At 31.8% G+C, this 13,511-nt stretch overlaps 1 protein-coding gene across 1 annotated transcript in view; it reads left to right on the top strand.

Moving 5' to 3' along the window:
* The first annotated feature begins 3,667 nt into the window (after positions 1–3,667).
* LOC123671223 (thrombospondin type-1 domain-containing protein 4-like) overlaps positions 3,668–13,511 on the top strand; it is a 186,463-nt gene continuing 176,619 nt past the window's right edge. Inside the window, exon 1 of the mRNA XM_045604953.1 lies at positions 3,668–4,060. Within this exon, the coding sequence (XP_045460909.1) occupies positions 4,035–4,060 (26 nt within the window). The 5' untranslated portion in view covers positions 3,668–4,034. The remainder of the gene's footprint in view (positions 4,061–13,511) is intronic.

Below are 13,511 nucleotides of genomic sequence, written 5' to 3'. Positions count from 1 at the left end.
CGATAAATGTGCAATCGTTACAGTTTGCATTACATGCCCTATGAAGTAAGTATTCTTGATCAGACGCATTCTTCAAAAATTTGACAATATCTTCCCGACTAAACACTTGAGACTTTTTTGGCCAACATTACAGTTTCACTCGTGTTTTTACTATCCATACGCTGCAGAAATTTGTCATATTCCTTTCTGTACTTAAGTTCCGACTTTGTCGGTAGTAGTACGGAACGAGCTTTTTCAGCCTTTTCCAACAAATCTCTTGAAATCTCAATTCTCTCTGAGTTTGCATTCATTTTCACAAATTTGAATATGATGAGAAACACGATATGACAAATATCTACAATGTTGTCAGTGACATTTCCATGGCAACCATGCCTACTTAATTCTTAATAAAGATAATTCGTTTTGTTCTGAAAACCAAAATAATTTGGTTTTTATATTTCATGCAGTATGAAATAAAATTAATTATCTATCTTGTGAGTTATTGGATTTTAACCACCTCGGGCAACGCAACAATCCCTCGGGACTCACGTCCCTCGGGATTGAAATCTGTTGCCCTCTGTGGTTAAAACCCTCATAACTCCCTTGATACATAAATAACTATTATGTTTACGATAAACATGATTATGTGATAATGATTTGTTTCTTACTTTCTTCGTTATAAAATGTGATATTTTGTTGTTATTGATTTTCAGCAGGGGCGCTGAAAAATTCTTTGCTTCAGGCGCCATAATTACTTGCGCCGGCCCTGTTTCAGATGCAGATGTACAGGGTGTCCCAAATTTGAAGCTCACTGAAACTCTGGCTATTCATACCGATTGCTTCGTTCGGAAACTTGTATAAATTGCAAGAAAGAAGTTTGGAAAAAAAAATTGTTGAAAAAATTTGAAAGAATATTTTTCGAAAACCTTTGGTCTATCGGTTCTTCATGCGGTCTATAAGAGGTTTTGGCGCTCTTTCAGAGTGGCGCCCGCGTCCGGTGCACGCGTTGCACGCGCGGTTGCGGAGGCCCGGGATATGATCTGTTTTGAGTATCATATAGACCGTAAAAATTACTGAAAAAAACGTTCTATAGAATATCTGGAACAGAAATCAAGTTAAATTATCGCAAAATCTCACCAAGGGCATTCTTTCCAATAAAAGTCTTGACTTTTGTCAGGTTAATTGCGAATTTTTTTATGATGCTTGAAATTGTTATTTTACATCTAACTGTGGTCGAAATCAGAGTCATCACATCAGGGAGTCGAACGTTATCGTTTGTAACCATTCTCGGCTCAAAATTCGAGTGAAATTTGGCTCAAAATTCGAATAGACACAAACATTTTGAGGAAGTGATAGAGCGATTGAAGAACATTTGAAAGATAAAGAAGGAATGTCCATGCAGAATTAGGTAAGGTTCGTATCGTTGGTAAGAAAAAAACATTTTTTGAGAAATTTGGATTTCTCGGAATCTACTTATCTATCAGATTTTATTGAAATGTTGAAATGTTCATAAAAGTCATCGAAAATGTAAGTTATCGAAAGAATCAGCCATTTAGCTTTTTCAGGGGAGCAAAAAATAAAGGATTTATGATCTAATAACTGTATGAATCACAGAATATATCTTGGAGAACAGACTGAATTTTTCTTAGAATTTTCTCAGTTATTTGAAGGAGGATTGAAGAAATACCAAAATGCAATAAGATAGGATGAGAACGGCATTCATTTTAAATGAATTTGTGAATAAAAAGAGAGATTTAGTCCAAAATGTAGAATGTTTTTTTGTTCTCATGAATTGTGTTCACTAGACTGAATTAGTTAAGTTATATTGAAACTGAAATTAACATGCGGAAATTATTTGAATACGAATTTCAACAAGTGCGCAAAAGCTTCTTAAATCATATCAGTGCTTTTCTCATTTCTATTCTCATCAGTGATATTTATTCATCATTTCGAATTTACAGGAATTTTATCTGATATATATTCTCCATTTGTAACAATCTCCATACAAGAGATGATTTTGAAAAATATTAGTCTTCGTTAATTATTAATTAATCTATGATCTTTAATTATGTTTATGTCTCTATATTTTCTTGGTTACTCATTCCAGTAATGAATTTGAAATGCTGTCTAAACAAACTCTGCATGCAAACATTTCAAATTCTGAGGTATTGTGATCGTCATGTCAAAATATTTATTTGAGAATTGATAAAAAATCAATATCCTTTCATATTTGAAATTTGAACGATAAAGATGAATGAAGTTCTTCAGGACTAGTTCCCCGAACTATATCATTTTTGCATAAGGTCCTTTTTTTTCGAATTATGAGCCGGGAATGGTCAAAAATGGTTCGACTAATTGATAATTAGTCCCGTCCTAATTCAATTATGACCTTCCATTCGTTCATAAAATTTAAAATTCGAAATGTTTTTGGTACAGTAGAATCTCGAACGCCAAGGTTCAGAATATTTTCTGCTAATTTCGAATCTAGTATTAGATGGAGACAAAATAGCTTATAGATGTAGAATACTAATTTAAAGTTTCATGCAAAATTTTATATTGAGATTTAGCGTCTATATGTATGAAATGGCATAATCAAGATTTATGTCAAATTTCATGTTGATTACGACGTGAAAATGGTGGAAAATTCAAGCAGAATGATATAGAAACAACAATTTTTCATTGAAAACAGAATCTATCATCTATAAACTTACCACCATAATAATAAATCATATCTTATACCATAGTGATTTTTTTAAGATGAATCAGTCAAAAATCACACCTATCATCTTGTGGAAAAATGTTTCGAAAAAAAGGTTGATGGTTTCGAGTGATAAATCGACTTATGCCATAACCTCTTTAATTCAATTCTCCCTTGTGGGGGTACAGGGGTCAACTTTGAAATTTTAAATGTAAACCCCTGTTTTTTATTGTAGATTCGTATTTTACTTAAGAAATACAAAAGTTTTGTACGAACAATTTTTCATTCACAGATGGCTCTGTATTCAAGTTTGAATTTTTCTTCTGAACGACCTTAACATAATTATCCTTTTTTGTCTAAGTCTTATAGTTCTCGAGATGCTTTTAGTGAGCATCGAAATTTGGGACATCCTGTACAGGGTGTTTCAACTAACCGGGTCACTGGATTTTTTGCAGATGATTTGATTTGAAAAGTGACCCATCAATATGATTGTATTTTTCACGCCAGGCAATCTGAATATGTTATCGGAAAAACTATGGAACCAAAGCATGGAAAGCATTGGAGGAAAGACCAGGGAATATTATAAAGAGTATTTTGCAAGAAAACATTTTTTGTTTTCTTGAAAACCGGAAGTTCAAATGAAGAAACAATTGTGAGCAAATTTGCAAAAAAAAATAATTTGGAAAAACGGTTTTTCTCAATAACTTTCCATGTTTTGATTCCATAGTTTTTCCGATAACATATTCGGATGTTCCGTGAAAAATACTATCATTGTGATGGGTCATTTTTCAATATTGCTCAAAGGATAAGCCACAAAATCATATACCTCGCTTACGTGAAACACCCTGTATAATCTTCGCGATCCAGGCGATCCAGTCCCGAAAGGGAAGCATCCAGAGGATCAATGAATACGATAGGTCGAATCGATATTCGATAAAGGACTCCTAATTCAATTGACCACATCAACTAGCCGAAAGCATGGCAATCTAGACGTTAGTTCATTCCCGCTTCTCGTTCAGTTTAAACGCTTTGGCGGGTGGCGCTGGCGCATGTGTTATTGTCTCTCACACGAAACGAACTTGACAGGATTTGAAAATCTCGGACGATTCTCCACATCTGACATCTCCTCCACATGCTTGCTAATGCCATTTTCCGATTAAGAAAATTCCTCCTGTAAGAGATGTGCAGATACTCGATTCACCGTTCATTGGTACTCGTCTAGCATGAGCACCGGCGAGCAGGACAATTACGGAATTTTTTTTATGTGTTTGTGCGAGTTCGGCGACTTTTGAAAGTTATAATTTACAATCATTATGTAGATGTTCAAAGTGTATTAGTGGTTACCGGCCTTTGCAGCATGTACGTCGACCAAGTCGTGTTAAGGTAAACAGATATGCCCAGCTCTATGCACTTCTGGTTTGAAAGATTACTTCAAACTACTGCATGAATATGTAATAATAGGATTTCTCGTGCAATTTTCATATCCCGACACACGTGACGATGGACGTGGTAGTGGAAAGTTGATCACATACTCGCCTGTCAGAATTTCCACGATTTGAATTTTTCAATCGATCGTAAGACTTGCGCATATTAACAGCACTAATTTTCGAAATTTATATGATTTTTAGCCTTGTTGAAAACATGTGCATTATGTGCAATTATTTTCAACCGTATTTACGGAATTTTTATGATTACTACTCTCTTAACGTCACTTCAACTTTATGGACATAATGATTTTCGAAATATACGCTGTTGAAGACGCGCGACTTTGATCAGCACACCTAAAAAGCATTTCGCCAAAAAATAGTGGTCAATGAATTGTTAGAAAGTTTAGTTATTTCGGTAATTTTGGTCGAATGAATCTTCGCAGACTGAGTATTAGTTTCAGAAAATAACAATTTTAGAGATTACCACGACCAAATCATTTTTGTATTTTCAGTGCATTTTTGAATTCATCATGGAAATATTTGTTTGCCATATATTTTTATCATGACTTTCCAAGGCCTCTCTAATAATTTATCGGGATTTTTTATATCCTGAGTCACTTGACGATAATTGTGGCAGTGAAAAGTTAATGAAAAACTGGCTTGTTAATATTTCTCCGATTTGAATTCTTTGATCGATATCTGTCGAGATTTACATAATTCGTGTTGAGGGTTTTGGTCAACAATATCGATTATTGAGCATTTTCTATGTATCGTGTGAAAATTCTCTGAAATTTAGTTGTTGAAGACTTTATTTTAGCTAGATTGCGACGCACATACATTGTACATTTTTTCTTAATGTATTCCAATGAATTTATAATTTTTTCAAAGAAGGCATATTTCACATAGAAAACTGATGCATAAAATAGAAAAAAATTATGATATTTGATATTTCATTCCAGCACTTCTTTTTTTGTTTTTGAATTCATTCTTTTTCTTTTTCTTTTCCAACAAAGTTCGAAGAATTTTCGCGAAATACATATTGATGAATAAATTAAGTGATGAAATATTCACCTCTATGTATATGTCAATTATAGTTTTCGATGCATTCCAATCCATTGTTCAATGTAAGTATCAACTCTTCTACAAAATTTTCATGTTTCTTAATGTTCTTAATGACAGTGGTTTACACATGAATATTAAATCAATGAAAGAAATCATGTTCTATAATTTTTCTGAAATATGATTTCATTATTTTAAGGATTATATAGATGCTATGATATTTTAGAATTCATCAAAGGTTTCATAAATCTTTTATTTTGCTCATTTTTAAAATTGAACTACATATTTCTATCTATAATGTCGACTCAATCGTAAAATACATATTAAAATCAACAAGCCGATTGTTTGATCAGAGTTTTTCATATCCAAAATGCAGTATGATACATTATATTGATCAGTGAATCACGTAAGCAATGAAAATAATTCTGTTTTTTTAAAAATGTGACCACTATTCAAAAAATTGATCAATTTTTTTTCATTCGAATAAAAATATCATTCTCTTTTTACAATCTTCTTGAAGTGAAATGAATAGTTAATTTTTTCTGAAAGATGCTGTAATGGGTATCTATCTATTGGCTCTCTGAAATTAATATTTTTTTGTTGATAAGTCCAAAACGAAAACGGTTGTCCTACTTTCTCCATGAACGTGCGTGAAAGATCGTTATGGAAAAAAGCACGAATATTCAGTTCTAGTTAGGATATTCTGATGATCCAAACTTTTCTTTTATTCAAAATATTATATTATCTTGTTATTTAAATATTTGCTGAGTGTGTTCTACATCCTCATAAAATACATATATGGCATATTCACCTGGAAATCACTATTTATTGCACGTTGTGTAATCAAAACAGTTTTATTGTTGAGATAATGTTGTCAGTTAATCTTTCATTTTTGAATATGTATGAATGCTGATTGAATCAAATCTCCCAAAATGATAAAATATTAGTACTTGGTTCAGATGAATATATTATTTAACACTCGATATCTACAGGGAATTGAAATACTGGGTAATTACCAGTATATTGAATCAAGTAATAATGTGTCTAAAGTTCTACTTTTTAAATTATTTTTAGATTGAATTTTTTTTTCGATTTGAGTCAGACACATTCTTTCATTATTTCGAAAAATACCTACATATTTTTCAGTTTTGTCCATCGTATAATATTGTTGAAGATTAATTTATATCATAAATATTATTTTATTTCTTTTCCATTGTTTTGAATTGACATTTGAAATTTTTCATTCCTTCAAGTTTCTAGTAAAGACCACAGCAATCAAATATGTATTTTAATTTGATTCAATAAATGCAGGTATTCCCGAAAAGTAACAACATTTTGATCTGATCTTATTTCACTAACATCGGAGAATATTCAATATCACGAATATTCTTAAGTTATGATTTATCGGCAGGAACTGTTAGGTGTTATATCTATAAATTAGACAATACAATCGAGCAAATTACAGATATAGTGAAACATTGTAATAGAATAATTATTTTATCGTTTAGCAAGTTCAAGGCGAGTTGTTTATGATTAAAATGTTAAGTTCAATGGAGTAGCAGTAGTAATATTAATTCCATATTACTGTAGCGGAAATCAAGAGTGAAGGTTGGCTAGATCTACACTGTAATTATCTAGTTCAATAACAATTGCTCTTTGATAATAGAGAGTAGGTAGCTGGAAAGAGAGATTGATATACAAATTGCGATTTTGGATAGATTCGTTCGTTAATTATATCATTTTGTCGTTTTTGAACTATCGTTCCACGAACAGACAGCAATAACATTTCGTCAATATGACGGCAGTCCGTAAACACGACATCTCTCGAACTGTAAGGTCTAGAAGTTGAAATTTTCAGGGTTCGCTGCGATCTTCAAATCGATAATTCTAAGATGAAATTTGAAGAAGATTTTCACAATGTACCTTCTTAAAATGTATACGTCGGCTTTTCATTTCCGTCTGTTTTACAGAATAATAGGTATGCCAATTCTTTTGAAGATATCTACAAAGAAAAAGTAGTGAGGTTTGAATATGAGAGTGATCTGTTTTTAATTGAATTTTATGAAATTCCCAGATTTGGAACTTTAATGGACTTTAGTAGAGCTAGCAGAACTACGTTTAAATTTTCGATTTTTTTACTATAACTTTAGGCCTATTTATTACCACACTGACAAATTCTGCTCTCAATTGTGGAAGAAATCGCTGATTCGGCTAGCTTAACGTTAAGAAGCTAGCTGATCGATTTTTTATGGACTTTAGTGAAGCTAGCAGAACCACACTAAAATTTTCAATTTTTTTGACTAAAATTTTAGGTCTATTTATTACCATACTGACAAATTTTTTGCTCTCAATTGTGGAAAAAAGCTCAGGTTCTGCTAGTTCAACGTTAAGCTAGCAGAAGCAATAAGTTAATCGATTTTTTATGGAAAATATGGTTAAACTATAATTTTTGACTTATTTAATGTTTACGTTTGAACCCACTGCTAAACTTTAGGTTTAAAAAAAAACCCTGGAAACTGCTAGCTTCACCATTGAGCTAGAGAACCCAGGGTTTCTTTAAAAAAACATTATTTCGAACATTTTGCAGTGGGTACTAACGTGAACCGTAAAATAAGCCAAAAATTATGGAGCAATCGGTGATACCTTGAAACAAGAAAATTTCAATCTAGCTTGAGATCTCGAATGCCGCGCATATGTTTATTAATTGAAAAAACTGATTTGGAGTTCTGGGAAATGTCTTTTCGAAATGTTGTTTTTCTTTAAATTTTTTCTTGATTAATTCAGAACCACCAATTCTATCAAAATGAAATTTTGCGTTTAGATATGAAATAAAATTTTCAAGCCCTATGTGAAATTTCATGTTGATCACACCATTGAAACCAGAGTAGATTCAAGAAGATCGAAAAACATTACCTAATTTTACAGTTACTACAAAAAATTAGATTTTTAATGTAGATATATTTGCGAGTACCGTGTAAAGTTCAATTCCAGCTGATTACGTAATTCAAACTTTAGAAAATTCAGTAGGAATATTTATACAGATATATCTCAATGAAATTCTGATTTCGAAATACCCCACTTGTCATAATTTATATGTGGTACTTTTTGAGGTACCATATAAAACCACGAAACTGTTTATGTAAGGATATATGTGGTCTCCAAAGGTGTAGTTGTAGTATGAGAAGACGATCTCTCAAGAGCTCCTAACTTCAAGTAACTTCGAAATAATACGAAGAAATCTACAAAAACTATCCATTAAAATTAGGAAATTCTTCAACGTTCCTTGTGAGGTCACATATAAACATCATAACTTGTGGAAAAACAAACAGCTTCGAACTTCAAAAGAAGAAATAGCAATCGTCATCACACTTATTGACGTGAATGCAACTGTTCTACGCTTTGAAGAGATTCCATAAATTTTTCCCCTTCATTAACTGAAACAAACTCACACGACGTAAAGTCTGTTATTTTAGACGATTCATTCAGAACAGCTCTGATTGAGAACGCGCCATATCCAAGCCATAAAATAAGTAATCAAATTTCTATAGTGTAACTCCGTGGTTGCTCCCATCGTAAATAAGCTACAAAAAGAATATAAACATTTCGACGTTTGGCTATGAATACAGGTTATTTATTTAATTCTCGCGAAAATGATGTGGTGTCAGAAAAATGCTCTTTGTTAGTTTTGTTTTAAGGATTAGTTTTTAAAATTTGAGGGAAAATTCAATCTTCATTTACAAATAAAACATATTGCGAAGTTCCGAATTGGTTTTGTGTTTCGTTTACTGAATAAACAAATCAGAAAAAATCCCTTTATTCATCAATTCTTATCATTAATTAAGACATCATATAAACTGAAAAATTACTGAAAAAAAATGTTTCAGAATAATTTTAATATCTCGAATAGAAACTAAAATATAGCGAAAATATTTGAAACAGTCATTTTCCGGAAACGCTTTGTAACTACGAATCAAGATACCTATGATCTGCTTTCTGATACCTTATTATTCCGAAAAAAGAGATCGAGGCTCCTTGAAGATTTTTTCTTCACCTAAGTTTTATAGTTCTCGAGATGCTTTCACTGAGCTTCGAATTCAGGACACCTTGTACATCTGCATGTAATAGTGCTAAATTTCTCTTGGAACCTATTTTCATCAACTAGAAAATCCGAAGTTTGCATGGAACCAACAATATCCCAAAAGTAATTCCCATACCCAATTCCATCAAAATCTTAAATTTCAAACTAAGAAATCTGAAGAAGCTACTGTGTAGAGAAACGATTGTAATTTACTCAATAAAATAGTAGAAATTAAAATAACTTAATAATAATTAGTTGCATTTCCTGCAAGTGACGTCCAAGTCAATCAAACAATGATTTGAAAGTTCATACCGTATTTCTTGAAAAATTACATCAGTATAAGAGCGCACGAAAGCTCTTTACTTTATGTCAGTGTTTTCCTATTCATCAAAATTAGAAAATTACAGACATTTGGGAAAGTTGTAAGTTGATAATTGAAGGACAACGTTGTTTCTACAGCTCGATAAAATAATTTTATAATCTTCAAGAAATCTTATTGAGAAGGAGAATAATAAAATAAAGGAAATAGGATTAAAGCAAGCCGCATAGTTCTTTTCCTGATCGTTTTGGTGCTATGAATTGAAATGTCTTCAGAAAACTCCCGACGTTGAGAATAAAATGTGAGAAGTGAATAATGTACATTTGAGTAAAATTTGTATGACAAATTCCATCTCCCCTTCAATTCTGTTACATGTTTAATCTTAATAGTTAAAATAACAATTGTCTACCCTCAATTGCTCTACTAATGAGGTAAGATTTATCGTCTCCTGTGAACTGAAACTAATTGAGACGTTTAGAATGATATGTAATACATCTTCTGAATGTGTTTCTGTATAGATATAGAAGCCAAGTAACAGTTGGGAATCAATATTACAGCTAGTACGTAATAAATCTTAGTTTATCGAATCACTCATTTCATTTATTTTGAACATCGTAAGAACCTAATTTGCAATTACTCTGCTTGAATGTTTTTCGAACCTCACTCTTCATTTATATCTAGCGCTCTTTCTTTCGATTAGGAGTGTCACTGTAACTGCCAACTTGGTACAATGTACGTTGACGTAACAGGAGATATGACATAACTCTGTCATTGTCATTATCTTCGGAATGTTCGGATACGAAATTGACTTTTAACCAATACATTCGATCATTGATTGTACCTACCTTAGAATTACTTTCAATGCTAATGTAAAAGAACAAGCAGCAGCCTAATGGTACAATTGTCACCGATTAATTTTTTTTGAATTTTTCATTTTTGTAGAATATTACCTTCTGAACGAGAAAGTCATATCATATGACATTCTCGAAAACTATTTCGAGATACAGGGTGTCGTAGTTGAAAAATGACATTTCTCGTAGAAAAACATCTTTTCACGACAAACATTGCTTAATATCTCATTATTTAATTAATAATTTAAGACTGATTTTAATAAAAATTATTGTTAGATACGGAGTGAGTCTAACATTCATCAAAGTGCAATTCGTTGTATTTAAAAAAGTCATTCGTGGAATTTTCCAATTTTTTGTCATTACTTCCAGTTCAAGTACATAGTGTCAAATAGTATTGGCTTTGCTATGACCCTTTGAGATACACAGGTAAATTATTAAGAGGGGCGACCATCATTACAAAAGTTGTCGAAAAGTCGTATATTTAACTTAAAAAAATGCCATTTTTCAACATCGACACCCTGTATCTTGAAAACAAGTCATATGATTAAGTTGGACCTAAAGATTTTCTTGTTCAGGAGGTCATATTCTTCAAAATACGAAAAATTAACAGGTGAAAATTTTTTTATTAGGCTGCTGCTTGCTCCTTCACTTTAATATAGTGAATTTTTATTGAAATGAGATATATTTTTCAATATTATCATTAATAATTATCTTCTGAACTGGTTACTCATATCTTTGAGAATATCAAACTTCTAGTTACCAAAGATGACCCCTTCGACTATTATACAGGCGCTCCCTTGAATTGTTAGAATACTTGAGGAGAAAATGTAGATATGTATTTGATTGCATTGTTTCTATTGTTCTTAGGAAGCAAGTACATATTCAATTATTTACAATAATCACATATCCAAATGTCACTCAATTCAAAATATGTTGATTGACAGTTAACCTAATTCTTTTGATTTTCTCAATAGGTATATTGAAAAAGGAATCTTTTGAGAGTTCGTTCATTCATGCACCATGTTTTCTTCAAGGGCGCAATTAACGCATGAATGAACAAATGCCCCAAGGCTCCCTACGATACTCTTTTCTGATTCCGCTATTTACACGAAATTTTTCAAGTATTTAAATTATTATTCTTTCTGTATATACAAGATAGGATTTGCTATATCTGAAACATTATTTTTTTTTCGATATTATGCTTCAATTTTGTGTGGTTCTGATAATGCTATCCACACGAAGCTTGAAATGATCATTCAATTGTCACAGAATTGTTACAAAAAGATGATGAATAAAATTATGGTGAAAGTATTATATCATTTATATTTTCATGGCGTGCTTGGTAGATTTGTGTTGAAAATACTGAAAGATCTAGTCAAAATCGTTGAAAAAATCACATGAATACGAATTTAAATAAGTGTGCTAAAGTTCTCGAATTTAGTGCTTTTCTCCTTTTCATTACCTTTCATGATAGAAAGTATCTTGTAGAGATTTGTTTCTGTTGTTTGTTTGTTCTTGTAGAGGTGGATTTTCTAAAACACAATAAAATGTTTCGAACAAATTAACCTAATTAGAGTAGAGAAACTAACCTAACCTAATTGAGTACAGAAAACATACGAAAAAAACGAAAGATCACAATATTCAGTTATGAATGCCAAAATAAATAATAACAGAACACCAACTGGACCACTTGTAAACTCATAAAAATAACGAAAACGATCAGTATTGATTGGAACCGCCAATTAGCACCTAATTCGGTAGCTCACTATGTAAATGACGACGGTAAAAGTGCATCTAATATATTTTATAATATATTCTAGCTATGATGACTCAAAACTCCCATCATAATCCATAAATTCTGATGAGTAGGTATGCCAAATAAGGATAGTACAATTCATCCTTCCATTTCAACCTAAACGTTGATTACAGATTTGGTGTTAACAGTTAGCAGACGCATGTTTGCCTGCCTGTCGGATTGTTCTTTGTTGGATGTGTGTTCATTGAATTGAAGCATCTTATTTGGGATAATATTTGACATATGAATGAACCCATTCGTCATTTATTTCGACATGAAGAGTGGTAATGGGAAGGTGATGAATCAGACGGAAACTTATAAAAATATTTTGATGCACGCACACCAAATCTGCATATATTCTTTTCTTAATTATTATTATCCCTAATTACTGATGTTTGAAGCATTGATGTTTTTACAATATATGATATTGATTGCGATATCATTTATATCACTGAAAAGTAGGTATCGATGCCAAAAAAAGCTATAACAAAAAAAATGAATCATGCAAATATTTATGAAACTTATACAGGGTGAGTCTTTGACTTGTACATATATTTGAACCGACGATTCCTGAGGTCAAAATGAAAGGCCGATTTTTTTCTCACTCAGTATAGCAGGCAATCTTGAGTTTACCGTACTTTAATGCAATTTTATGTTCGGAAAAATTCATAATATCGATAAAAAACTATATTCTGGAAATTATTTCTTTCGATTCAATTCCATTTGCGAGATATAACTGAATATTTATATTTTTTATGGATTTTCAATAGTCTGTATGTTTTCAACCGAGCCGAATCGGAAAAAATGGTGAAGGAAAAAAGTATTCCTTTGAATTTACGGTTGAAATATATGTACATCTCAAAGACTCTGTATACATACTCTGAATACATACTCGAATACCTGTATGCATACTAGTATTTTTGTGATTGAAAATCGCCGCAAATTTAATTTAAAAAATCTTTAGATACAGCCTTTAGGTATAGTGATGTTCATTTTTATAGACGACTTATATTCTAAGCAGATGATATTCTGTTATATAAAGGGTTTTCCAATAAGAGGTTTCTCTTTGAATAACCCGCTATCACTTTTGAAGCATCCATCGTTTTACTAGTGAAAACAACGCTATCACTGAAAATGAAGAGATACACGCTTCCAAAACGCATTGAAATTGTTGAAATTCACTACAATAATGGTAAAAATTTCATAATCACATTTTGCTAAAGCAATTCTGGGTCAACATGAAGCACCTTCTCGGTCGGCAATAGTGAAACTGGTGGAAAATTTTAAGCCATTGGGACTAAGAGA

Source organism: Harmonia axyridis, chromosome 1 (assembly GCF_914767665.1).
Source record: "Harmonia axyridis chromosome 1, icHarAxyr1.1, whole genome shotgun sequence".
NCBI lineage: Eukaryota > Metazoa > Arthropoda > Insecta > Coleoptera > Coccinellidae > Harmonia > Harmonia axyridis.
This window is presented reverse-complemented; position numbering and strand designations above follow the sequence as displayed.